The sequence below is a fragment of the Cavia porcellus genome, unplaced genomic scaffold (genome assembly GCF_034190915.1).
Source record: "Cavia porcellus strain 051 isolate PalLab524CR breed Dunkin Hartley unplaced genomic scaffold, mCavPor4.1 scaffold_2, whole genome shotgun sequence".
Classification (NCBI taxonomy): domain Eukaryota; kingdom Metazoa; phylum Chordata; class Mammalia; order Rodentia; family Caviidae; genus Cavia; species Cavia porcellus.
Window position 1 is genome coordinate 113,320,633 of NW_026947485.1, and position 27,576 is coordinate 113,348,208.

General features: G+C 44.3%; 1 protein-coding gene across 1 annotated transcript in view; it reads right to left on the minus strand.

The window, feature by feature from the left end:
• Positions 1-27,576, minus strand: part of Mthfd2l (methylenetetrahydrofolate dehydrogenase (NADP+ dependent) 2 like) — a 125,525-nt gene that overhangs the window by 73,376 nt on the left and 24,573 nt on the right. The window contains 6 exon segments of the mRNA XM_063245229.1: positions 20-112; positions 22,362-22,364; positions 23,167-23,204; positions 23,206-23,260; positions 24,416-24,496; positions 24,499-24,564. Of these exon segments, the coding sequence (XP_063101299.1) occupies positions 20-112; positions 22,362-22,364; positions 23,167-23,204; positions 23,206-23,260; positions 24,416-24,496; positions 24,499-24,564 (336 nt within the window).

Consider the following 27,576-nt stretch of genomic DNA (forward strand, 5'->3'; position numbering starts at 1 on the left):
CAATACCATGCAGGGCCACCTGCAGCAACCACAATGACATCTGTCAGCTGGATATGGGTCTCCAGCTGCTCCCAGGGGGTGTACCTGTGCACAATCATCACTATTGTGTCACCTGCAAGGCAGAAGGGCTTCCATTAGTGATCACGGCCTTTCCCACATTGTATGAAAGCTGTGAATCAAGTGAGGTTTTGGTTACTGCCCCAGAATAGCTACATTGCCTTGACATGATTCAGTTACTCTGAAACCAAAAGCTAGATAAGGCACTGATGATGAATCAGAATGTTTTTTTTTTTTTTTTAATTTTATTTAAGGAGAAAAACAAAAAAAAAAAAAAGGAAAAAGGTACAAGTTATACAGAATTTCAGAGAAAATAAACAGTAGGAAATCACTAGTTAATAGATTACATATTGTCATCTTAGAAATAGTTGTTCAAGTTACAAAATTAAAGCATATAAAGTGGACATTCAAACAGTGAGACTGTAAACAGTTCTGTTAAATGATCCAACAAAACTCAGTAATATGGTTATCTATCTTATACACTTATATATACATGCAGTTATATCCTTTAGAGCACTTTCTTTTCCTCTCTTTTGTACAATGACAATTACACATTTTGGGTTTTATTACTCCCACAATTCTTATTACTTCTTTTTTGAAGAGAGTAAAATGAAATGTGACATAAAAGAACAGAGTCAGTCAAATCAAAAGGATGGACATAACACATAATGTAAAAACAAAATACAAGGTGATCAACAATGGTTACCATAATGCCTCTTGCTATCTTAAAAAGAATTGCCTCTATCATCAGTTATAATAAAATTGAACAAAACAGTAAAGAACAAAACCAATAAAACCAACACATCGGAGACATTACAGGACTTCAAAAGAAGATAATAGTCAAACCAGAATGGGCGTCATAATGAATCTTATTGTCTTCACAGTTGTTGCCTATACTTTCGAACTTGGTACTATCAAGCAAAACAGAACAGTGGAAAATCAGTCAAAACAAGATGGTGAGAGCAATACAGAGTTTCAAATCAAGTTAATAGGAAATCAAAGTGGGTTACTATAATATATCCTGCTATTTTAAATTTATTTTTCCCTTAATTAAAAAGATAAAAATAAAAAAGTAAATAATAAAATGGAGATTGAGATAAAAGAGGTCATAACAACAAAACAGCGCAGGTAAAAACATAACCATTTAAGCAAAATAGTATTTCACCACAAGATATCCCGACATAAAAGTAGTTACGATAGTGTCTCTTTCCTTGAAATCTTTGAGTGTAACTTCATATATTGTAGCACCAAACATATCAAGACAATGTAAAACCATTCAAGAGAATGACAGTATTTACAGGGTATTTAGAATCAACTAACAGAAAATGTACAATGGTTTCTGTATAATCTCCTTGTCTATAAAAGGTTTTTGTTGATATTATCACATATAATAAAATCCAATAAGATACAACATATTAAGACCAATGGAGACAGATGAACAAAAGCTTGATGGGACTTCAAAATAAGATGATATTAAATCAGCTCTAGCTATTATGGTGTCTTGTTTTCTCCAAAATAGCTGCTGCTACCACCCAACCTTCTCTGCCTCATTTCTGTTGAGCTCTTTTTCTGTCATTAGTTGTCAGTTTGTCTTCTTCATTTTGCTTTCTGCTCCATTCATTGTGGCCTCTCTGCCACTATTTCTGGAATCTTGGTATTTTCCTTTTTTAGAATGTCCTGCAGTATTCCCTGTAGAGTTGAATTGGTAGTTGCAAATTCCCCTAGTTCCTCTTTATCCTGGAGGCACCTTGTTTTTCCATCAATTTCTAGGAACAGTTGTGCAGGATATATCAATCTTGGCTGGAGGTTATTATCTTTCAAAGCTTGAATTATTTCCGCCCACACTCTTCATGATTTGATGGTTTGTGCCGAGAAGTCTGCTATAATTCTGATGGGTGTTCCCTTCTAAGCGATCTGTTTCTTGTCTGTGACGGCTTCTAATATTCCGTTCTTATACTGGATTTCTGGAATTTTGATTATTATATGCCTGGGTATAGCTCTGTTTGGGTTGTAGCTGGCTGGGGTCCTGTATGCCTTATACATCTGAGTATCTTTACTTTTTTGTTAAATTAGGGACATTCTCCTGGATTATTTCTGTGAATACCTTTTGTAGTCCATTTGTTTGTGTCCCTACTTTTTCTTTTAAGTTCTTAAGTCTTAAGTTATAGATCCTCTTATCATCTTCTAGCCTTCGTAATATTGCTGTTTGTTTTCTTGTTATTTCTGTTTGTTTCTTGTTTTTAAGAAGTTTTTCATTTCATGCTCCCACATTGCAAATCTGCCCTCCAGTGCAGATAATCTATCCTTAGTTTCTTTCAAGCTGTTATGCCAGCTTTCAATAGAGTTTTTAGTTTCCTGGTAATCTCTTTGAATCTGCTTCACATATTCTTTGTTTTCTCTATTTTTCTCCATCAAACAATTCTCCCCTTTTTTTCTGTTTTTCCATTCAACCATCTGTTTTTTCTTGGGTGGTGCTTAGCATTTCTCTAACTATTCTACTTATATCTTGCTTTATTTCATTAAATACTTCACTTTTGAACTCATCTATGAGGCTCCAGAGATATCGCTTTATGTCTACTGGTGCCATGTCTGATATTGCATGTTTTCTGTCCTCAATCTCCTTTGCATTTATTTTTCCTGGATCAGTGTTCTCAGGATTGGGGAGTGAGGACCCTTTCTTGTTGTTCCCTCTTCCCATACTTTTTGTTCCTTCCATACAGGCATATATAGGAAGCCCATTTTCTTTGTCAGTTACAGTTTGTTTGAATCATGATGGCGAGGTGTTCCCGCCCACTGCAGTGTACTAGGGAGACACAGACCTGGGCAGCCTCTGCTGGGCCCACCCCTCCAGGTCAACCTACTGAAGGCTTTACTGCTAGGGTGCACCACCAGGCCCTAGAACCTGGTTTGGGCTAGCCGACTGGGTCTTAGTCCTCAGCATCACCCAGGCCAAGCGCTCCCCACCAATCTCGCTTGAGAGGGGAATATGTGACTAAAGTCACAGCAGTGTCATATTCCCACTAATCTGCCCAGTCCCAGAATGTCCTCTGTTGAAGCCTCCTAGTCTATGGAAGGGTCCGCGATCCTCTCACTCACCGCAGGTCAATGCAGGGCTCCCTGCCAGTCCCGCTCTCAGAATTTTCGCGTCTCTCTCCCTGCTGTGCTGATTTAGACACAGCAGCGGCAGCAGAAAATTCAAATCGTGGCATCCAGAGGCACAGGTTCCAGCTTCTGCGCTGAGATTTCATCTGTTTTGGTTATAGCACCGGGATTGCATTTCCAGTTGGTTTCTCTCAGCTTAGTTTGTTCCTGGGTCAGCAGGGTATATCTCCCTTTGTTTAGGACTCCTCACACCATACCATTCCTGGATTCTAAGCTGGCTATCTCAGAGAGCCTCCATAGCTGCTGTTATCTGTCCACCATGTTCTCCCAGAAGTGTTCTGAGCTTTTAAATCTTTCTGGCTGGGGAGACTCTGGTGGTGATGGAGCTGGCGAATTTTCAAGATAGCAAGGACCAAAGGACCACGTTGGAACACACCAGAAGAACACATGCGAGCAGAGGTTGGCATCCTGCAGCGGGTTGGGCTTCAGCTCCTGGTGCACCGGGAGCATCTTGCCAAGTGGGCCGAGGTGCGCAGGCCGGGAGGGAGGCGCGCTGGAGATGCTGTAGGTCAGGCCGCCACACGGGTCAGCTCGGCTGGAGCCTGAGGACAGCTGTTTCCAGGCGCCACGGCAGGCCCCAATCCTGCCTCCCAAGCCTCCAGGGGTGCCCGCTTCACTCAGCCGGCCACCACCACCACTGCTGCCGCCGCTGCCACTCGATGAATTAGAGTGTTATAACTTTCCACTGATGGGTAAATACTCGCCAAGGCTGGGTGAGGTGAGTGCGGATTTCAGAGGAGAATTACCATCTCCAGGACTGGAGAATTCCATCCTGACTGGTTAATACACTGGTATGGGATCCTCACTGGGTTGCTGGTGACAGAGATAAAGGCCAGAACCAACAAGGTTAGCTGTACTATCAGTGGGAGGGTACCCAGGTGAGAGATGGATTCCAATAGAAAGAGGAGTCAGGGTTGCTCAGGAAGGTTTGAAGTCTTGAAGCATGAACGTGAGTATACCCGGGAAGAAAAGAGCAGTCCATGCTGAAAGAAAGGAGGGGAGGGAAAAGAAATCAACTTTGAAATTCTGTGTTTAGGAAATAGCAAAAAGGTCTAGAGAATAACAAGGTTGCTTTACAGGAAAACTTGAGTAGCAGATAACAGGACAGGCAGCAACTGGAGGGTTCCTGAGTTGAAAGTGCCAGCCAGCGGACGGGGGTGAGGACAGGGGTTCCCTAAGCGGGTGGCAGCATGGGATATGATTTCTCTCATCACCTAGAGAAGATATAAAAAAGCAGACCAGCACACAGCCACAGCCAAAACTGCCCAGACTCTGTTTTTAGAGAAAATGGATAACATACTTTCCAGTGATTCTAAAAACATGTAAGCTACCACAAACAGTAGAAATAAATACCACAGAAGGATAAAAGTAGCAAAGAGACAGAGTGGTGAGATGTTGGGCAGTCACAGCTCTCTCCTGATTCGCTCTTTACCTCTGATATCTTTACTGAAATGTGTCTTAGCACTGACCATTATAGTCACTTTGTAGGAACTGAAGGCTTCAAAGGCCTGAAGGAGAAATGCTCACTGCCGAATGTAAAGGATCAAGTTCTTCACTGCAACAGAGGGAGACACAGGAAGCCAGAAAAAGCACTCTTGGAGCCAGAGCAGTTCAGTGTGGTGACAGAGCCTGTCTCGGAGGAGCCACCCAGCACCTCCTCCCTCATTCAGGACAGAAACATCCTGCAAACAGCAGGCCCAAGAGAACCCACCTCATTCCCTGGTGAGTAATACAGAAAGGATTGGGTGAAACATCAGTGAAGGCCCTATGCAGGGGCAAGCCCAGGGAGTTTGCCAGGGTGATGAAACTGTCCTGGTTCTAGTGATGATTAATAGTGACTTAGTGTTAACATAAATTAATGGCACTCCATTTCCAAAGAAGTGGATTTCATTATATGTAAAATTTATAAGAGGATATATTTTTTTAAATGGCAGAACCAAGAAAAATGACAATACAAAAGGCAAAAATAGGTGTGAAGAGCTTAGCAACACTGGTTGCTTACTGTGTGAGAGCCCTGGATTTGATACACAGAGGTGAGAGAGAGATAGAGGCAGAGACAGAGACAGTGACAGAGACAGAAACCAACTTATCAATGAACCAAACAAAAAATGCTGTCCTGGGAAAGTAGAATGTTGTGAACAAACGTATTACCAAAATATTTTAAAATTAGAACTCATGGATGAGAAACTGAGAGTAACAAACTTCAGTCCATTAAAACTGATTTACAGTGGTCAGTGCTGAGATACACCTTAGTAAAGATCCTGTACATTAAAGATTAAAAAAGAATCTGAAGAGCAACCAAAAAACATTAAGATTTCTACATTTAATTGACAGAAAATGACAGAGCAATACCCACAAAAGACTCTTGTGAAGAATTTGGGAGCCAAGAGTTTTATATGCAGTCAAATCTGCCCCCAGTTGAGAGAGAACTCAGGGAAAAATAGTCACAAAAAATCTTTTCTAAGAAACTTGCTAAAACATGCACTTCAATTAATCAAAATGTGCCTGACAAAACTGATCAAAGGACTATTGGAAAGATTTAGAAATATTTCATTATTCAACAGAGACTTTATAAAAGTTCAGGGACTGGGGCAATGGAGTGTTGGAGCTGGATGCTCACCTCTCCTAAACTTGTACTGAAAGGGACTCGCCATGGAGACGCTGTTAGGAGCTATGACTCGGAAAAGATGTCCAGGACAGGAAAGTGCTGCCCTCACACATAGACAAAGGCCCTTGGGTGGGACAAGTTCAGCACCTTCACCCTCTTTGCCCTGTGCCACAGGCTGATGGTGCATGGGGGCCTCTGCCAGACGCCTACGCCTTCCCCTTGCACATCTGATCTCCAGGACTGCCAGGAAGTCTCCATAAAGAACAGAACCAATCTCTGGTGTTTGCTACAGGGGCACAAAGAGGATAATACAGACAGATGCAAATGCTGTGTGCCTTGACTGTGCAGAAAATACACAACCAAAATGAGAATGGGGAGGGGAAAGGTGAGGAAGTTTGTTGATCATCTGACGCATGATGACGGAGATTGATACACATCGTTTAAGAAGCAAGCAACTCAATAATTGAAATATAAGAATATTTAAGAATGCACAGTATGTACTATGAAAAAAATTTTTATTGGTAAAAGACAAAAATGGAATCAGAAGAGAAAATGAAGACATTTTATGAACTCTATGATTAGAGTAACAATATATACCATATACAGCAATAGAGAATTCAGAGTACTATGACATTATACTTATTAAGTTAACATAAGCCTTTCTAAATATTAAACAGTGTTGGGAGCCGCAGCCCCGAGCCCGGTCGCCTCACTTGGCAGACGTGAGGCCTGTAGTAAAGAGCAAAGCCTGAGGTAGATTACCCCTCCCATCGAGCACGTTAGTTTCCTGCTTACCGCGTAAGCAACCCGCTCAACAATATAGTCTGCCTGGCAACTGATGATGTTAGCCAATCAGCTTGCCTTTCTCACTTTAACATGATTGGACACTGTATCCGTATATATACTGGTGCCACCCCTGGGGGGGAAGAAGAAGCCCGGAAGTAGAAGCCCAGAAGGAGCCGCGGAGAGCGGACCGGTAGAGGCTTCGGAGCGAAGCCCGGAAGGAGCCGCGGGGAGCGGACCAGAGGAGGCTTCGGCTGGGAGCGATCCCAGGGCAGGCTGTACGGAGAAGGAAAATAAAAGAAAAGGTTGTCCACTGCCAGACTTTGTCGTGTGTCCTTCCTGCCGGCCGGGAGCGGACATCGACATTTGGAGGCCCGCCCGGGGACTGATCACCCCCGAGACGTGGAAGTGGACAACGCTCCAGTACAGAGCTGCGAGACAGGTGAGTTGGGGATAAGCCTGGGCTCTGGGTGGCGCGCACCTACAGGGCTTTTAGACTCCCCTCAGGCTCACGCGTAAGTGGCGGATTCCTTGGGCCTCACGCGGTGAGTAACATATTAAAAAAATGGGAAACATGCTAGGTAGCAACACTAAGAGCGAGGGTGGTTGTGGAGAAAGCTCTCAAGAGCTTACAAAAGTACGCAGGGTATCTGAGCAGGCCCAGTCAGGGAGCTCCCGAGAGGGGCCCGTCAAGGGGAACAAAGATGCTAAGGAGGAGGATGGGGCTCTAGCCTCGGAGTCGTCTGACTCTGAGGACGAGGGAAAGTTGAATGGCAAGGAGGCCAAAGAGACCAGCTGTCAGGAGCCCAAGTCGCTCGATAAGGAGTCACAGGGTTCTTTTCCAGCGTTGCCCCGCGAATTGCGCTCTGCTCAACCTGGTCTGCGGAGGAGTAGAGAGCTCCTGAGCGCTCCCCGGCGCGAGAGGGAGGCGATTCCTCGCCACGAGGCGGCCGCCTGGGAGCTCTCTCCCCTTTCGCCAGAACAGGAAGTGATGCACGGGCCCCCATTTTCCGCCCAATCACGGCCGCTGTCTTATGCTCCGCCGCCGGCGGGTCGGTATTTTTACAGGCGGCTTTGGCAGGGGGGACGTTTGTTTCATGAGGTACATCCACCACCTGGGATAGATAGTGGCCCCTACGGGATATTTCCTGTACAAGTAGCTATGGGCCAGGGACGCAATGTATGGGAGCCTTTTGAGATAAAGCAGATTAGAGAACTTAAAAATGCAGTTACAACCTTTGGGCCGACTGCGCCTTACACCATTGCCATGCTGGAGAATCTGTCTTCTGGGCCCCTCACCCCCGCGGACTGGATTCAGCTGGCAAAGGCGTGTCTGCCCTCGGGCAGTTACCTGGATTGGCGAGCCTGGTATGCAGAGTTCTCTGCAGAGCAGGCTGAGAGAAACGCCAATCGGGGAAACCGGGGGTGGAACAAGGAAATGCTTATGAGAGAAGGTCGGCACGCTGATGACCAGACCCAGTTCCCCGGCGCTGTCTATGAACAAATCAATGCCATAGGGCTCCGCGCCTGGAAACAGGTAAGTGGTGCCGGAACTGCCTCCTTGTGTCTTTCAAAAATAATTCAGGGTACCACAGAGCCATTTGTTGACTTTGTGGCCCGAATGCAAGATGCTGCCGATAAGATATTTCCTGATCCGGGAGTGGCTCAACCGCTGGTAAGACAGCTGATTTTTGAGCAATGTACAAAGGAGTGCAAGGCAGCGATAGCTCCTCATAAGAACAAGGACCTCAACGCCTGGATTAGGATATGCAGAGAGATAGGGGGGCCGCTCTCCAACTCGGGAGTGGCTGCTCTCCTGGCCGCGGCTGTACAGCAGAGGGGACCTCGCGGGTTAGAAGGGGAATGTAAGGCTAAAGGGTGTTTTGCCTGCGGGGAGCCAGGACACATTAAACGTCATTGCCCAAACAATGCAGATGCTAGGCCTCGCCCTAGGAATGAAGAACCATATGTTTGTGGGCGATGCAAGAGGGGATCACACAAAGCTGAGGAGTGTAGGTCGGTCTTTGATGCTCAGGGCAACCGTATTTGTGGACGAGATGTTAGAGGGCCAAAAAACGGCCAGAGGGGGCCCCCTTCACAGGCGGGCCCCCGCCCCAGAGACAGGACAGCTCAGGATGGCAGCCTTCAACAAGGGCCACCCCTGGGTCAGCAGGTGTGGACCTCAGTGTCGCCTCCAGACTTATACAGAAGGTCACCATTAGGACGGATGGCGTTAGGACCCTAAATGACATGCAAAAACTATTGGGAGACATTAATTGGATTAGGCCGTATTTACATATACCAAATTCAGATCTCAAACCCCTGTTCGACCTTCTAAAGGGAGACCCAGATATAGCCTCCCACAGGAGGCTCACTCCTGAGGCAAGAGCTGCCTTACAGAGAGTGGAAAAAGCCTTAGGTGGGGCTACCTTACACAGAATTGAACCAGGGCGACCCTTTGATGTCTGTTTGCTACAGACTAGTCTACAGCCCACAGCGGTGATTTGGCAGAAAGGACCATTACTGTGGATACACCCTAAGGTCTCACCTGCAAAAGTCATAGAGCATTACCCGGAGGCAGTCGCTTCATTGGCCCTTGAAGCGCATGATAGAGCTGTCCAACATTTTGGCTCAGGACCACAAGCCATCCGAGTACCCTATACCGCCAGCCAGATCAAGACCCTGGCTGCCTGCATAGATACCTGGGCCATTCTGAGATGTGTTTTCCATGGGGATATAAACAATCAATACCCTAAAGACCCTATCTTGTCATTTGTCACTCAGCACCCTATAATTTTTCCAAAGGTTACTGCCTCTGAGCCATTAGTCCCAGCAACTACAATATACACAGATGGCTCCAAGACGGGGATAGGCGCCTATGTGATCCTAGGCAAGCCCCCGGTTACCATACAATTTGAACCTGATCAGCCTCAGGTGGTAGAACTGCAGATCGTTAAAATGATTCTTGAACGGTTCTCAGAAGCCATTAACATTGTCTCCGATTCTAGGTATGTGGTCAATGCTATGCAAGTGCTTGAGACTGCCAGTTTAATTAGATCCACTTCCACAGTGGCTGGACTGTTCCTGTCTATCCAGACATTGCTTCAGAACAGACACCATAAGGTCTTCACCACCCACATAAGAGCACATACATCCCTGCCGGGGCCCATGGCACAGGGGAATGCGGCTGCTGACACTGCCACTCGCCCGTTATGGATTTTTACCTTACTAACACCAATCGAGCGAGCCCGTGCCTTCCATGATAAGTTTCATGTTAATGCCAGGACACTAGCAAACCATTTCCATGTTTCCAGAGCAGATGCACGAGATATCGTGCGACTATGTGACTCCTGTGCCACATACAAACCTGCCATACCGATGGGAGTAAACCCTCGAGGTTTGATCCCTGGTGATGTTTGGCAGATGGACATCACACATATACAGGAGTTTGGGACTCTTAAATATGTTCATGTTTCCACAGACACCTGTTCTCACGTCATATTTGCAACAGCAGAAACAGGTGAAAAAGTGTCTAATGTGATCAATCATTGCCTGGCGGCTTGGGCCGCATGGGGCAAACCAAAAATATTAAAAACTGATAATGGACCAGCCTATATAGGCAAAGCCTTCAATGAGTTCTGCAAAATGATGGAGGTTCAATTAAAACATGGTATCCCATACAATCCCCAAGGTCAAGGAATCATTGAGAGGGCTCATAGAAGCCTCAAAGAAATTTTACAAAAACAAAAAGGGGGAGTAGGCCAAGGCCTGGCCCCAAAGGCACGATTATCCATGGCACTATTCACACACAATTTTTTAAATTTAAATAATGATAATTGCTCCCCAGCCGTGGAGCACTGCAACCCTTCCCCCAACCATAAAGGGTGGGTGAAGTGGAAAGATGTCCTGACAGGACAATGGATGGGCCCGGATCCAGTGGTCAGCTGGAACCGAGGCGCGGTTTGTGTTTTCCCACAGGAATCGAGACGAAAACCACTGTGGGTACCGGAGAGACTGACACGGGCGACAAAGCCCTCGACTGAAGATCAGACCTGCCCTACCGGAGATCCATCACAGACCAACCAACAAGATGAATAGAAATAGCGGTAGCCCGAAATGGACAAGAAGATCCTCAGGCATATGCATGGCTCGCTCGCCTAGCCTACGACCGAGTCTAGGGGTGGTGAGCTTCCCACACTCCTCCTCTAAAAAATTATGACATAGCTGGGTAGGAGAGTCAATGACGGGTAAGAGCGTACTCCCCCGGTGCGACTCAACCTAAGCCAGGCCCTACCCCATCCTGCACGTAAGCCGCTGGACTGTTAGATGCTGCCCAGGTCTAAATTTCTCTCCGAGGGGATTTCTCTACAGAGAGGAAATGAATGCAAGCTTGTGTGCATCCAGGTTCCGTCCAGTTTGTGCCTGGCCCTAGAAAAAGGACGAGGGCCTCAGGGCCTTGGCAGACCATGGGACGGCCGACCAGGGTCTAAGCCAAGGACCTACGGTGGGCCTACGCATAGGGCATAAGCCTCTGCACCCAGTCCAGGAAGGGCTACGATGCGCACATTTATAAAAAAAAATAAAAAAGGGGGAGATGTTGGGAGCCGCAGCCCCGAGCCCGGTCGCCTCACTTGGCAGACGTGAGGCCTGTAGTAAAGAGCAAAGCCTGAGGTAGATTACCCCTCCCATCGAGCACGTTAGTTTCCTGCTTACCGCGTAAGCAACCCGCTCAACAATATAGTCTGCCTGGCAACTGATGATGTTAGCCAATCAGCTTGCCTTTCTCACTTTAACATGATTGGACACTGTATCCGTATATATACTGGTGCCACCCCTGGGGGGGAAGAAGAAGCCCGGAAGTAGAAGCCCAGAAGGAGCCGCGGAGAGCGGACCGGTAGAGGCTTCGGAGCGAAGCCCGGAAGGAGCCGCGGGGAGCGGACCAGAGGAGGCTTCGGCTGGGAGCGATCCCAGGGCAGGCTGTACGGAGAAGGAAAATAAAAGAAAAGGTTGTCCACTGCCAGACTTTGTCGTGTGTCCTTCCTGCCGGCCGGGAGCGGACATCGACAAAACAGCAAAAAATATTAAAAATAAAAATCATAAAAACAAACAATAGAAAATAATGTGATAATTCTAATAATATGTATTATCACAATCCATATAAAATTTCCTAAGTTATCTATTTTTAAATTGAGTCACAAAGGGCAACTCACTTGGGACCCCTTCTGTTTCTCTCTCAGACAGAAGCTAGAAATATATTCTGCTTTTTTCCTCCATTATTAAAAAAATTGATTTACAAAGCAAAGTCTTACTGTACACTATACCAATCACACACTATACAGGGTGCATAATACTATGACATATTCATGTGTGTTCTTTCTGAAACAAAGAACACAAATATTAGAACAAGGTTCTAAAACAAAAGTATTCAGAACTTAGAAGTGCTCGAAAAGCAAAATACAGGCAAACCCAGTAGGAAAAGATCTCCTGTAACAGCTGATGCTCTTATTGTTATGGGAAGGGAAAGTCCATAGAAACAGGCCAAAGATGTGCATGTTAAAAAGCAGACAGGAAATGAAAAATACATGAAACCAACATAAGAAAAATGGAGTTCTGTGGATAGAAATTACAGATGATACACATAAAAACACATTACATTTGCTGAATTTAATTCATCCTTTTTAATTCATAACAGATCACAAAAACAAAATGTAAACATAAATATAACTGATAATCATATATCAACCCAAAATAAATAATATATTTTCTTGTTATGTGCTCAAATAATTTTTTACTGGTATGGTTTTGGCTAAAATTTTTAAAATTAATGCAAAATGTAAACAGATAAGCTATAAATAATCTTTTATCACGAATCAATAAAGTTAAATTATTGATAAAATCAGAATTCAAAAGTCCTATTAGAAATTTTAAAAATTCTATTTAAAAAATGTTTTGGGTCAAAAAGAAAACAAAACAGTATTTCAGGGTTTCTAGCAACATTTATAATGAGAGCATATCATATTGAGCCTATAAAATAAATACAAACCAACTCTTAAAGGAAAATACATGGGCCTGTATTATTACATCAATAAGACAAAAATCAGAAAATAATCATTTAGCTTTCAAAGTATGTAAAGAAAGATAAAATTGAAAAGGCTAATGACCATAACAGTTAAATATATTTGATGAATAACCTAAAAATATATTATTAAAACTTTAAGAGAATACAGTGAATTTTCCAAGTAAAACTTAGGATGTAAAAGAGATTTTGTATATAATGTGAGAAGATTTCTTAGGAGAAAAGGCCCTGCTATAAGAGCATACAAAAGATACAATACTTAGAAAAAAGCTTAAGAAGAAATGTGCAAAATCTACGTGGAACAACAAAATCTCTAAGCCAACATGAAAGCACAGAAGTAGGACCGAGGATCTAGAGTGATTAGCCAGGCTCCTGGAAGGAAGGATTCAGAGCTTTACAATGGCACTTCTTCCTATGTTTGTTACAACTGTAATGCGATTCCAATAAAGTATTTTTGCCTTTTAAAGGAAGCACATAATCTGACACTAATGTTAAAATGGAAAAACAGAAGCATAGCTAGGAAAACTTTACAAAGGAAGAACGGTAAGGAGTAACTAGAGGTACGCAGTGGTCCTTCTGCATCCCATCGGTGGTATCAACTTCACTCAGTCTCCCGGAGTAAAAGCCTGAGTGATTGGTTTTCTTACCTCCACTCTCCTCAAAATCCATGTTTGCATTCCATCCCAAAGCACCAACATTAGGAAGCATCCTACCATGTCTTAGTTCTCTGCTACTCAGAGGACTACCTTGTACCCCACAAATGTTCTCTGGTTCCAAATGAGAGCCTTGTCAATGCATACACCACATAAACTCTCTCTCTCTCTCTCTCTTTCACACACACACACACACACACACACACACACACACACACACACATACAATCAAAGCCAAAACAAAGTCAAGACCTCTCACCTTCTATCAGGGCTATTTTCAAAAAAGAACTGAGATATACAGCTTAAAAATACATATAATTAACTCTATAAAGTTTCAAGCAAAATAAAAATGAATTTCAGTCTTCATGGCAGCATCTGTTAAATATCATCAGTGATCCTGAGATTTTTACATGAGTTTGGCAATTTCCAGGGAAATAGCAAAGGCAGAAGTCATATTCAGATTCGCTTCATTAGAATTTAGGATGACAGTGGTAACCAGGCCGGAGGGAGGTGTTCAGCCTGCTGTTTAGAGCCCCAGGGGTGCTTACTAAAGAGAAACAAAGGAGTCAAAAGCAAAGGTGTTCCAGGAATGCCTCAGACTCTTCTGCCCTCACCTTGCTCTCGACTCCTCAGTATCTGCTCAGTCCTGGCACATGGCATTTCTGGTCACGAGAGTCTTGTTTAACCTGGCTTCCTCGCACTGGGAAAAGCCTTGCTGACTTTCTCCAGTGAAGCCTCTGGCTTACTCCTCCAGTCCTTTTCACCTCCTCTGAGTCTTCTAGGGTCTGTCCCACAAACAGCTGCTCCAGGGAAAGGTGCGCGCCCAGCCCCTGAAGGCACTTTCTCATACTCCACTGGAGCACATCTGATAGCCCACACTTTTAACAGCACAGACATCCAGATCTTAAAGAGATCAAATACAGAGTTTGATGCCCTGTGCTTTTCATGCTTGTAAGACATAGAAAGAATAAAAGACTCACAGCATATCTCCTGGAGTCTTAGAACTTTTTTAAAGAATTCAATAATTAACTAGTGGGAAAGATGTGTTTCTGAGTGTGCAAAATCCAGTCAAGCAAGAACTGTCCCATGGAGACAGCGGAGCAGTTTTCCAGGCTGTAAGAGTCTCTGTGATTTATGTAAAATAACACAGTAGAGAAGATGGTAGCACAGAATCAACACATCAACGCAGAATGCGGATTTGAGGGATTACCAGCTGTTACATCTACTACAGTTTGAGCCTGATGTGTCCCCTAAAGGCTCATGTGGTAGAGTTTGCTCCCCAGGCAGCCACTGTTGGGAGGAGGCAGGGCTTCTGCAGCTGGGGCCTAGGGAGGCCTGCAGGTGGTTGGGGCTGCCCTTGAGGTAACTGTGGGGCTCCAGCCTTCACTGTAGCCTCCTGAGCAGTTCTGTTCTGCCACCACTCTGCCACGATGGAGCCAAGTGACCATGGGTGTAACCTTTGAATGGTTGGCCAAGATGCACCTTGCTCTCTGCAAACTGATCGCCTCAGGTGTCTGTTACAGCAATGGAAAGTCCTCTGCTAGACCAACTTAGTAAGCAGCACCAGGATTCTTCAGCTCTTCAGTCCACCAGGGGTGTCTCTGTCATACCATGTCTGACTCATGAGGGAGGGGACGTAAAATGTGTCTGTGCTGTCACTACCACAGTCCTACCACTCCTCAGGTGGAAGGCAACCCTGTGACGAGCTGGTTCCCCTAAAGCCGCCATGTCCTCTTCTCCACAGACAGTCTGCTGTCCCCCACAGGGCTTCTCAGAACACCCACATGCAAAATGGTAAGGATCCTGCTTCCTCACTGTGATGCGTCTCCCTCCTCAGCGGTGGACAGTGCTCCCAGTCAACCCTGCAAATTGGTCCTCCTTCAGCACGGGACTCAGCGTGGGCACTGCAGTCCCTACTCCCATATCTACAGGAGAGCAGAGAACATGCATCCCACCACCAAGCATGATTCTGGGATTATTTCTTGATTATTGAATAAATGAAGGTAGGGAATGGGTTAGAAACATTTTAAAGAGTTCATCATTTAGTTAATTCTAACAAAAAAAAAAAAGGTACTAAAAAATTAAGCAGTGATGCTGTTTCCTGTAGCTTTGTTTTCCTGTTTCCATTGCTGTTTTATGGAACTGGCGATCAAACCCAGAGGTGCTTTACCACTGAATGACATTCTCATCCTTTTGTTGTTAATTTTATTCTGGGACAGGATCTCACTAAATTCTCCAGGCTGGCCGTGAACTTGAAATCTTCTTACCTCAGCCTCCCGAGTAGCTGAGATTACAGGCATGTGCCTCTGCCCTGGACAGACTGAGAAAATGTGGTAAATTAGAAGTAGAAGTTTGCATGTGCAAAGTTCAGTACAATCATCTGACATGCAAGTGGGGTGGTACTGGCTGGCTGGTGGGCACAAGGCTCTAGAGTCCACAGGGGTAGGGGTGGTACTCAGAGATATGGGGTTGCAGTAGTTCATTCAGGGCATAACCACAGGGGAAAAATGTCCCATGCCCATTGCAATGTTCTCAGTCCTGACTATTCTAGATTCTTCTATGGTGCTTTATAAACAAGGTCCCAGTCCTGAAGATGCTTCTTATGCACTGGAGTAGGCAGCTATCTTTTTAAAAGCCCCCTGACCATTCCAGTCAGTGGCTGGGCCTAAGAACCACAAGTTCAGACGTTGCAAGAAAGGGAATGACCCAGAAACAGTGAGAAGAGTTGAATGGGACAGGAGTTGTGTGTGCCAGCGGTAACTGCTCCACGCTTAATAACAGAAGAAACAGCTCGCAATATGAGGCTGTTTGTTAAGCTGAAAAGCACTTAATCATATTACTCAATCTGTCACATGGTTTTGTTTAATGAAAAAGCATAAGAACCCTCAGGAGAAATTACTTTTCCATCTTAGTAACAGAAATGTTTTCTTTTTCCCCAGCATGCATTTATTTTTAATCTTAACAACACTTGCTTGAGTAACTAGTCATTTATTTTGCTGTGAATAGGCTCTTAGGATGAAATGAGTAACCCAAGCACAGCAATTTAAAGTCAGTTTATTAAATTCTCCAAACATATTTAGCTCCAGTATATAAAAAGATGGTGCTTGACAGTGAGAAGTGAGCCAGGAAGATTTCATGATCTGTTTATTTTAGAAGTCTTCTCTCTGGCTCCATTTTAGTTCCAGCTCTTCCTCTCCTTTTTCTTTGCTATTGCTCATTTGCATCCTGGTTTATATACTGCCAATGTGACTCACTGTGAGGATTTTAGTTTTTAGCCTTACAAAGCAGACAGTAAAACATGACCCACTGAACAGTGATAGAGGTAAATACAAGAAAAGTAGAACATGCATGTATAATTGTAATTAGAAGGCATTTATCTCATTCACTAAATAAAGCTATTCACACAAAGCCCCACTTCTCCGGGAAGCAGGAGCACAGGGAAAATCAGTGGGTCCTGTTCCTCTCCCAGGCTAACGCTGCTTTCCTGCCTCACCATGTCCCAGGAGGGCAGCGCCACGCCTACTTTATTCACTGACTTCCTCAGGCTTCAAAGCCAAGAAATAGCCCCTCTAGGAAGCCAGTCCTGCAGGCCAGCAGCCACAGGAAAAATCAGTCTAACCAACAAGATGCATCCTCCATGTTTCACTGGACAGATGCTGAGACTCTTCAGTGTTGGGTCAGCACCAAGTCCCCTCACTGCCCAGCGTCCTAAGGTCTCCTCTCCCTCCCAGAGAGCCACGAAGCCCCTTCCACCCCTATGAAATTTGCGGTGAAGCTTGGTGGTGGTGTTTCATCTTTTTCCAGATGCCTACAATGTAAATCTGAAGAACTTGGTGTGTGTTGGACACCTACCTACTTCTCTCGCTGCTTCTCTTCCTTCTCACTTGAGACTTTGTCCAAAACTGACAGTGTCATAGTTTACAGCCCTATGGTTCTGTTTTGTAGGGCACCATTTTCTACAACACTGGCACAGTACTTGGCATCCAGGAGTACACAGATGTCATGACTGGCTGACTCTAATTCTCCCTTGAAGCCCTGAGCTAAAGGTCAGCAATATGGAAAGTTCAAGCAGATGTCGGTCACTGAGAAGCTGGCACTGACCATGTGCGTGTAGGAAGGAGAACAGTGGGTGATCAGTGTGCTGTGCTAATGTGACAGCAGCACACACACAAGCCAGGCTCGAAGATGTACATGGCATGTGAAGAATGGGTGTGAGGCAGCGACAGGGATGGGACTCCAGGAAGGGGAGAAGGAGGTGAGCTGCAGCAACGCTTGAAGGAGATGGTGCGCGGACAGTGTGCAATCCAAGCCTCAGGCAGAGTGATGGGAGGAAGGGCTGAAGGGGGGATGACACAAGTGACAGTGCCAGCAATGCCCTGAGCAACCTGGCTACAGACACCAGAAAAGGGATGCTGTGCACTAGCCATGACAGAAATGCCTGGGAGTACTCTGAGGTCATGCAGGAGAGATAATGATGGGAAAAGGAAAATTTGGACGTCACTTTACATTTTAAATAGGGTGTAATTTTTAGAGTGTTATAGTCCCAGATGTCGAATCAGAATACCTATTTTCCATCTACAGCACTTTCCAGATATTAGCTGGCCTAACTTAGGAAACACTGAAAACAAAACAGTGCTCCTATTACTCACCTAAAAGAGGAGATGAGACTCATTCTTTGTTCTTTTCTACCATACCAACTACCCAGACTCAAGAGACCTTATCCAGTGAAGTCTCAGAGACATCCCCGATTGCTGCATCCCTGACACCCGGTTATGACGCTTGTCACCTGGGTCTGTGGGGCGCAGTGGTAGAGATGAAATGCCTGTCACTCTCCAGCTCACAGTGGTTCTTCCTGCAGGGACAGCACACATCCTATTGCACTCTGTGGCCTCAGGACTGCATGCCTCAGTCCTGGAGGGTGATGGCTTCTGCCTTTGTGCTCACTTTTGGTTCTGTTCTGCGCACTGAAGTGAGCTTGGCCCAACCTGCCTGTGGGCAGCATTTCACACACCAGTTGCACAACATCACACTGCCGTGAGCATCCCCTACAGGGTTCCAGCATCCCGCAGGGGGAGATAATGCTCCTCACTGGCAAAGAGCTCATTTTCACAACTGGAGTCAACTTCCACCTTTAAAGCCATTTTGCTGGCAAGTCTTGCGGTTTGCCTTTTAGACAGGGAATCTTTAGAACAAAAAATGCCTGTGATGCAAAAAATGCAGCAGCAGGCCAGCCTGAATGGGAAGTGCAAAGGCAGAGGCAGCACTGGGGAAGGACAAGCCTTCCACAGAAGCATCCTGGGGATGCAGAGTGGCAACTTCAGATTTCTGCACCCAGAGAGCAGTGCCTGCCGGGTATCCAGAACAAGACTACGTGGATGTCAGCTGCAGGAGACCAAGAATATCACTTACAGCTTCTCTGGCTGCAAGTTGATCAGCAAGTATCACCCCTCCAAAACGTATGTGCACTGTTATGTGTGTCAGTGGTGCCGATGTTCTGCAGTGAGGTCACAACCTTCCAGCTAACGGAGGAGCATGTGATCTGTGTGTGGTCAATTCATGGGGCCTGCTAATTAGAAGTCCTGTGTAAGAAGGAATGTGCAACGCAGCCCTCGGTGCACCAATGGTGGCCCTGCCGGCTGAGAAGAAACAGGAAGGAAGGTTTGCAGCCCCCATGCACCAACAGCGGCCCTGCCAATCAGGGTGAAACAAAGGAAGCTTTGCAGCCTATCATGTGCCAGCGGCAGCCTCACCGGCTGGGAAGAAACAGGAAGGAAGCTATGTAGCCCTGTATGAGCCAGCGGTGACCCTGACACCTGGGGAGAACCAGGAAAGAGGCCACGCCCATCTCAGACAGCTGGTGCACTGGCTGGGAGAGAAGAACCCGCACCAGTAAGCAACAGGCTGATTCAGAGGAACACAGGCTGAGATGATAACAACCAAAGTGAAGAAACAATCTAAGGCTTGTATTGTTTGATTGACTTTGCAAGCCTAAAGTAGTCTGAGTAACTATTTAGAGGTCAATAATATGCCATATAGTAATTACTATGGACTTCCTACTATTCTATCACTGTTTTGTTTGATTTTATTATTGTTTTATTCCCTTTAAAATTTAAAAAAAAATTTAAAAAAGAATATACAGAGCGGAACCTACTCTACAACATTCTGAGAAGCACTCAGATGCTGAATTACTCTGTGACAATTAGTAACTATAGAATGCTGGTCATCACAGCATTTATTTTGAAGAAAAAAAGCTGCTTTAAAGAAATCAGAGTTTTTCCTCATAGTAAAGTGAAAAACAAAGACACTGTGCTAGCATCAGGGGTACTAAGTTTCACTGTGAAAGTAGGTAAAACTCTCTGGGTCACCACACAGGAAGAAACTGAAGAATGCACCATCACCTGAGGAGGGCACAATGCATTCAACTGTTCCAGGAACGAGTGGGGTCACAGGAAGAAACCATTCACTGGGGTTACAAAGAGACTGTCTATAAGTCATTCCAATTAACCCTGGGGGTCTCTAAGCAAAGAGTGTATTTGCTGATGGATGCCAACTTGTGTTTTGTGCCCTTGAATCTCTATAGTTTAAGTTCCTCATATTTTTACACAATGTCCCTTTGTACTCTGTCACCATCTCTCAGACCACAGCTCCAGGGGAGAACTGGCTCCCACCTCCTCTCTGCGCTGCAGTGTCTCAAACATCAAGTCACCCCAAGTCTCTGTGACCCCTTCCCTCCACGAGCCCATATCACCACTACCCTTCCACTCCAAAATTAAGCACATTCTCCCTAAGTATTTGAAATCTCAGGTGAATGAAAAGGACATTTTCCACACACTACAGCTGGAGTCCTCTGCATTCAAACTCCAAGCTAGACAGGCAAGACACATATGAATCAAGCTAAATTAGAGAAAGGCCTTTTGTTTTTCTTTTAGCACAATTATCTTTGGCTTTGAGATTTCAAACAATGACTTTTTAGAGCTCTGAATCTCTTCTGGTAAAGACACGGTGCAAGCTGAATGCACCTTACTGCTGGTGTCTTTAGAATGCGTTCATGGGCAGGAATGTGCTAGGTTACCTATCCTCCACTGCCTCTATTAGCTGCTAATGCACTGGGAGGCCCAGTTGCTGCTTTCCAAACACTTATCTTCCCACAGGTGCCTAGTCTTCCAGAAGCAACTCTCAAGTCATTAAACGAACAGCACATATTACACCCCTGTAGGAAGTGCAGGACCCTAACCTGCCCATGGTGCAGAACTCCACGACCACTTTTGTGTATTTCATTCATTTTAGGGGCTGTAATGACACCTGCCACCATCATAAACCTGACTTTCACTATTTGGCTTGCAAACAGCAGTATAACTAACTCCATATTTGTCCAATTTTCAACATGCTTTTTAAGGGAGAATATTCACTACACAAAGCAGAAATTTTTGTCTTTTTCTTTTTTTATCAGTAGCGGGGATCAAACTCACGACCACACACTTGCACTTATGCTGCTGAGCTAAATCCCCAGCCCCATCAGAAAATATTTTTAAAAGTAGTATGTCTTTACAACCCTCTCCTAAGAGGTGATGGTTACCATCAATATGTGTTTAACTTTCTCATGGTTACTTTGATATTTTTACCATGTATGTAAGTACCAATAAGTAAACCACAGATAATAAGATATGTAATGTTTATTATATCTGATTAGCTAGTCTATAATTGTATTAAAAAGGGCTAAAATAGTGCTCAATTCAGTAGCACATATACTGAAAAGTGCTGAAATAGTTCTCTGAGGTACTTTATAAACAAAGTATTCAAATTTAACAGGAAGTTAGCATACAGTATACACATGCCCATAAGACAAAAATGCACAAAAATGCATCGAAAACTACCAGCTGTCCAGAACTGTATCAGAACTATAGCAATGTTACTTTTTTTTATCAAATACTATGTAAGCTTTCATAAATTTTGAGGTTATTCAATTATTATTAAAAAATAAACTGGTTATGAACCAAAAAAGCCAACCCAAACTTAGTAGAAAACTGCAAATAAAGAAAAAAAATCATCTCAAGTCACATTACTCTGCATCTCACGGCACAGTTATTAATTTAGCCACAGTAACTGAAGCTACAGAAACAGCTGCCCTACCCTCAGACTTGATTCAGTGTGGCTCAGGCACTGTCAGTACTGTTTCCCATTTGTATCACATTTAAATTTCACAATGGCCAAGTAAGGGAGATGTTAATATCATTTCCATTTTGCAGATGAAGAAAGTGTAGGTCTACACAGATAAAACGACCTGTCCTATACTGAGAGCACAGCATGGCAAGCCCGAGTCTAGGCCTGCCCTCCTCACACAGAATCAGCCCAACCTCCTGTGCTGGCATCCCCGCCTTCCTATGTGACCCTGGGCACATTCTCCAAAGTCTCTAAAACTCATTTCCGTTAGCTGCAAAAATGAGAATAACATTGATAGTTCATGAGAAAGTACTGCGTGAAACATATTATGCTGTCTATGGTTACTGAGATAAGAAAACAAAATGTCAAATAAAGAAAAACCTACTTATCAGTTCTTGGTCAAAATTTTCTAAGAAAAAATACCATACTAGATAAGCATTCCTGATTAGTTTACCTTGCTTAGCATATAAACTGTCATGTGAAGGTAAATACAAATCAATATGGTTACAACACTCCAAAAGATCAATAAGCAGGAACAGAGGCATCTCATGTGAACGCTGAAACTAAAACTGCAGCTTTGGAGATGGACATGATGACACTCACGTATCACTAGATTTTCCCCCTAAAATCTCTTCAAAAGTGGACATTTAACAAGTTACCTGGAGTTACTATCAGACCCTAACTTACTAGGGTCTCCATACATACATTGTTTTCTGAAATATTTAAATCCTTAGGCATAGAAAAGGAAAAAATTCACCAACGTTATACCTATATATGGGGTGTGTGTGTGTGTGTGTGTGTGTGGTACACAAGCAAGTACATATCTGTTACTGTGGTTTAATATTAGAAAGTAAAAAAGTACCCCCTCTCATTTTTAGTGCTAAAAACACCAATGAAGAACTTGCTATATGAAAGATTAGTGTCCTCTTAAAAACATCCCCCAAAAGATTAAAAACAGCAGTAAAGGAAGCAGTAAAAATCTGTGACACACACACAGACCCATAACTACTTCTAATAATGTGAACCTTGCTTTTTGCTCTGTTGGGACAAGAGGCAGAATCCAGCAGCTGGTGATGAGCCACATAACCTTATTCTCTACCACCACACTGGTCAGGTGACCATGAGCAACACCCCTTCGTCCCACTGCTGGACCCCAGCCAGCCCCTTTCTTGAGGGCACTGCTGGCATCAAGCTAGGAGGCAGCTGGGATGGTGATGAGATGGCAGTGCAGTGACCACTTGCCCACTAGATGACCAGTTAACCCGCCTAGGCCTCAACTCCCCGGTCTATAAAGTGGACTAACCTGCTGTCCTGTGAAATATCAGGATTTGCTATTTTAGGAATTCTACATCCATTTTCCCAAGATTTTGGGAACTTTCTGTAATGTGACTTTTATGTATCTAATTTTTAAATGACACTTCACTTTTCTTTACACGATTAATGATTTAAAGAAATATATGTGACCAAAAGAAATAAGAAGAATAAAGGAGCCAAATGTTTCCAGCAATTCGTTTATTCACTACTTGGGCATTCACACTGTTAGATAAGGAATGAAGGAAACTAATTCCATAACCCAGAACTATGCAAATTCCCATCATCAAGGACTCTTACTTGATGCCCTGGGAAGGGAGGAAGCCATGGACGCTGTGATGCTGGGGTCCACCCACCTGGTCACTCATGGCCTCCATCTGTGTGCAGCAGCATAACCCACACACCTGGATCTTCCCGCCACAGCCACATTCTGCCCAAAGATCTCAATTCCTTCAAGTACAGAGTTTGACTTAAATGCAGAATCAACAAGCAGTGTGCATCTGAGCGGTCAAGTGAAGCATCCTTTAGAAAGCTCTAATTAAATCTGAATTGATATGGCTTCTTTCCTGCACGCGTGAATTAAATTATTTATGAGTATTTCCTTTTATGCTTCTTGGATTTGTCACTTTTTTCCACTCTAATTATATCCCATTTAAAAACCACAAACACCTTCAAGTTACCACTAAATTACTCTTAAACACTGCAATCCACATGAAGAGTTAGAAGTGAAGAGCCTTACTATACATTAACTACTAATTATAAAATATGCCAAGTAACAAAATAAGACTTAATAGGCAAAGGCAGGATAAAATAAGATGGGCAAAGGGCATTTTTCACAAAGCTCATGTACTTTATTCCATAGGAAAAAAGAGTTAAACTTAGAGAGAGAGAAGGCTGCAAAAGATACAGCCTGCAGGTTTAACATACCCTAGCTCTTATGGGCTCAGAATAAGTAAAAGAAGTCAGAACTATGGTTTTCCCAGTACTGATATCCTAAATGTATGATCCTAGCATCTGCTTTCTCTTGGAAATTTTTTGTCCATTAGAAAATTTCAGATTAAAGAGACAAAGATGCTATGAGAAATGGCAGGCAGGGTTCCAGGAAGATCCCTACACCCAGGCAGGTGTTACTGCGGGTCACTGGGCTCGGTTCACAGTGTGGTGATCAGCTCTGTACACCTGAGTGAGGAACAGGACTGTGCAGACTAACTCAAGGGGAATCCTTGCAACAGGAACCAGGGCAACAGAGGTGATTCCTGTAGGACTACCACATTACTATAGTAAGGAGACATGTAATATGCATCCATTGTGGAAAGGATTCATCAAAATGCATGAAATTTAGTTTACACATAGGAAGTCATAAATGTAAAATTCACCCCTCAAAACTTGCAACTGCAGTCACTTGAAACTTGGCAAGTGTTCTTGAAATCTTTTTATTTTGGATTCTTTTCTGATTTCTATAGCGTTATGTCTGCCCACAGACTGGTGTTTTATAGCTCATCATGCTTAGCCACTTCTACAGGGCTGAGGCAGTTCCATCAAAGCAATGGACAAGTGCTCAGTTTAGGCACTGATACCTGTGCCCTGAGACCCCGGGTTCCCAACCCATCTTTCCGATGATCTCCGATACAGCACCAGCAGCAGTAGGCATGAAGGAACGCTGGTCCAGGCACAGCCTCCCACAATGATAACATGGAACCCATGCACATCTTTTCCTGGGGCAACTCCACTTCACACTGTTCGCTCCATGTGATCTGAGAAAGAAATGAAAATGGTCTCTCTTAAACCGTGGCATTGTGGAAAGCTGGAATACGGAACATGGGATCTGCAGTCAGGTCACAGATGACTAGCTCCAGGAAGATGTGCAGGCATCACTCTCTTCTGGCCACCAAAACAGTGAGCCAGTCTGGGATCCACTGCTACTGGAGCTTGTGCTTCTACGGGCCCGGGAGCTGGGCTGGAGAAAGGGGACACATGCGAAGTAAGACTGCCCAGGGAGAGCCGAGAGAGGCTGGGCCTGAGGTTTTTACCTCAGCAAGTTTGCTTAATTAGAGAGTTTAAGCCCCACATGTATGATCCTACAAGAATAATAAAGCAATCAAAAAGCAAAGTAAACATTTGAACAGTCCCTGAAACATGCTTCAAATGGTGTTTTTCCACTACAAGACATGACACTAATAAGCTATTAGGATCTTTGGGTACCACACATTAAAAGGGCTTCACCAGGGTACAAAACAGTCACAATACAATTGGTTCCCAGCCTTGTCCTGAATTACATATATGTAAATCTCACACACATGCATGTGCGTGCACAATGAAATCCACCATACAAAAGGAAGGCAGAAGATAGTGGATGCTATTTCATTTGTAAAAGTAAGTATAGAAATATAAAGTATATAGGTTGTTTCTGTTCTATACAGAGTAGCTTAGGTTACCACTAAGCCAACAACTAAACCATGTGCCCAAAATATTAAAATAACATATATTTGATATGTGAATCTACTGCACAATAGTTGCTGATTCAACATAACCTTTTAAAACTTTATAAAAACACATGTCAGAACTGTTCCTAAGTAGCTATGTTTTCAAGCAGGGTGGCATGGCCTGATAAGCCCAGCACAAAGAGAGGCTGAGGCTGAGATAGAAGGATCATGAGTTTGAGGCCTGCCTGGGAAATACTGCAACTTAGTAAGACCTGTCTCAAAATAAAGAGCAAAAATTTAAAAAGGGCTGGGGAGGTAGTTCAGTGCAAAAGGCTCTGTGTTTTGCCGGCCCTAGGCCTGCAAAGTCAACCAAACGACACAGGCACTCAGTTGCTTTTTGTACCTTCCTTGCTATCAAACCAGCCTGTTCTCAGACCAGCTGGTTGCCTGGTGGGGGGGTGGGGAGGGTGGGGGTGTTGGTGATTCTCAGCCTGCCAGTAGGCTCATAGAAGGCACTTTTCTCTTCCTGGGCCCCTCAAGGCTTGCTCCACTTTCCAGAAGGGCTGGCCAGTTGGCTTGTTGGCTAGCTCCTCCCAGTCCTACAAGAGTAGATCAAATTTCACCAGCATCCTTTCCCAGAAAAGATCTACCTTTCAGCATATAATGGAGAAAATGGAGAATTTTAATTAGCCTACTTTAATTTGAATAATGACGTACAATGACCTTCATAGTTAGTAGGGTCAGAAACAGAAAAGGTATTTTTATTTAGAAAATGAAGCTCACAGTTTGAGACTCAAGCCAATATGAACTTAACTACTGCAAGAAGGGTGGGGGTTAGAATTCTAACTCATACTGGTTTGCTATAAAACTATAGTTTTTAGTCTGCCCCATACAGAGGTCATGTTACATACTAACCACTTTCAAAAAGTAAAATCAGAGAGGCCTCCCTCTGCCAACGCTAGTGAGATGTGTGATAATCCTAAACTACTCCAAGGAAAATACTGCTTCTTCTTGGGCTTCAAGTACAACTCCTCCTGGAGTGGATGATACCCATCTAAGCATGTGCAAAGAAGAGAAAGATTTTACAGCTCCTGTTTTCTCCTTGTGAAACTTCAGTAAGGAAAATAGATTTTGTGCTTCTAGCTGAGCCACAAACTGCCCTGAAGGGCTTCCACTCCATCCACGCCTGCTGGGCAGCTCGGTCTCATGGGCGAGGCCAGCCACGTGTCCTCTAACCTGACCATTTCTCCTTCTCGCTTCCTCAGTGAGTGCCCCAGCCCCTTCGAGCACCCGCCTGCTGCGCTGCTCATAGCAGGCTCTCCTACTCCCCACGCCCCAGCTAAGCACCATGTTTGCACTTTCATTTCTCATGACGCTTTTCCCACTAATACATCCCTTCCCAATCATTACCTCCTACTCATCCTCTAGCACACGGCTCGACTGTGTCTGCTCCTCACAGACTGAAATGATGCTTCTTCCCTGTGCCTTCCACATCAGCTTAGCTACCCGACCACGCTGTTGAATTCATTCTCCATCTCTGACTCTCATAAATGTGAGGCTTTCAGGACACAAACCCTGTGTGATGAAACAGATTCGCTTCTCTGTCTCAGTTAATATCAACCTCTCCCTCTGCGCTAACTGCCAAAATATCCTGGCGTTGTGCTACCCACTTTTCTTCTTCCCACCTGCACACAATCCTTTGGAAAAAGCCTGAGCGCCTCCCCATAATCCGTCTCACAGGCCCAAAGTCTCACCATGCCCACTGATTCTTCTCTAGCTGAGGGGACATTTTCCTTAACTAAGCCCTTTTCTTCCTTCAAATGTCTCCTTTTGGCAACAGTCCCACTGTTTTGATCACACTGCTTAAAAATATGGGTTCCAACTCTAATAATAGTGAAGCAGCTCTGTCAGACCAAACCTCCATGTCTTGGTTACTTTTCTCTACTTGCTGGGACAAAACACCCAACGCCCAAAATGAAAGCAGGAAAGGTTTATTTAGCTTACAGTTTGTGGAGGTTTCAGTCCATAATCAGCTGGCTCCAAGGCAGGGTGGCATGGCACTAGGACAACACTTCAAGGCAGCAGAAGACAGCAAAGCAACAATAACAAAAAATGGGGAGAATGAGCCTCTTCTCCTCCCGTACGTTGTACACAGGCCAACCCCACACTCAGGGCATGTAGCTCTCACAAAATCTCCTTGCCTTCCTTTGCACAGGATGAGGATATTTACAAAGTAAGAACCTGGAGCTCTCTGTGGTATCAGTTAAACTTCTAAACTTCTCAAGTTGACACAATGTATCAACATAACACTGCCACAGAAAACAACTACAAATTTTAGAAAAA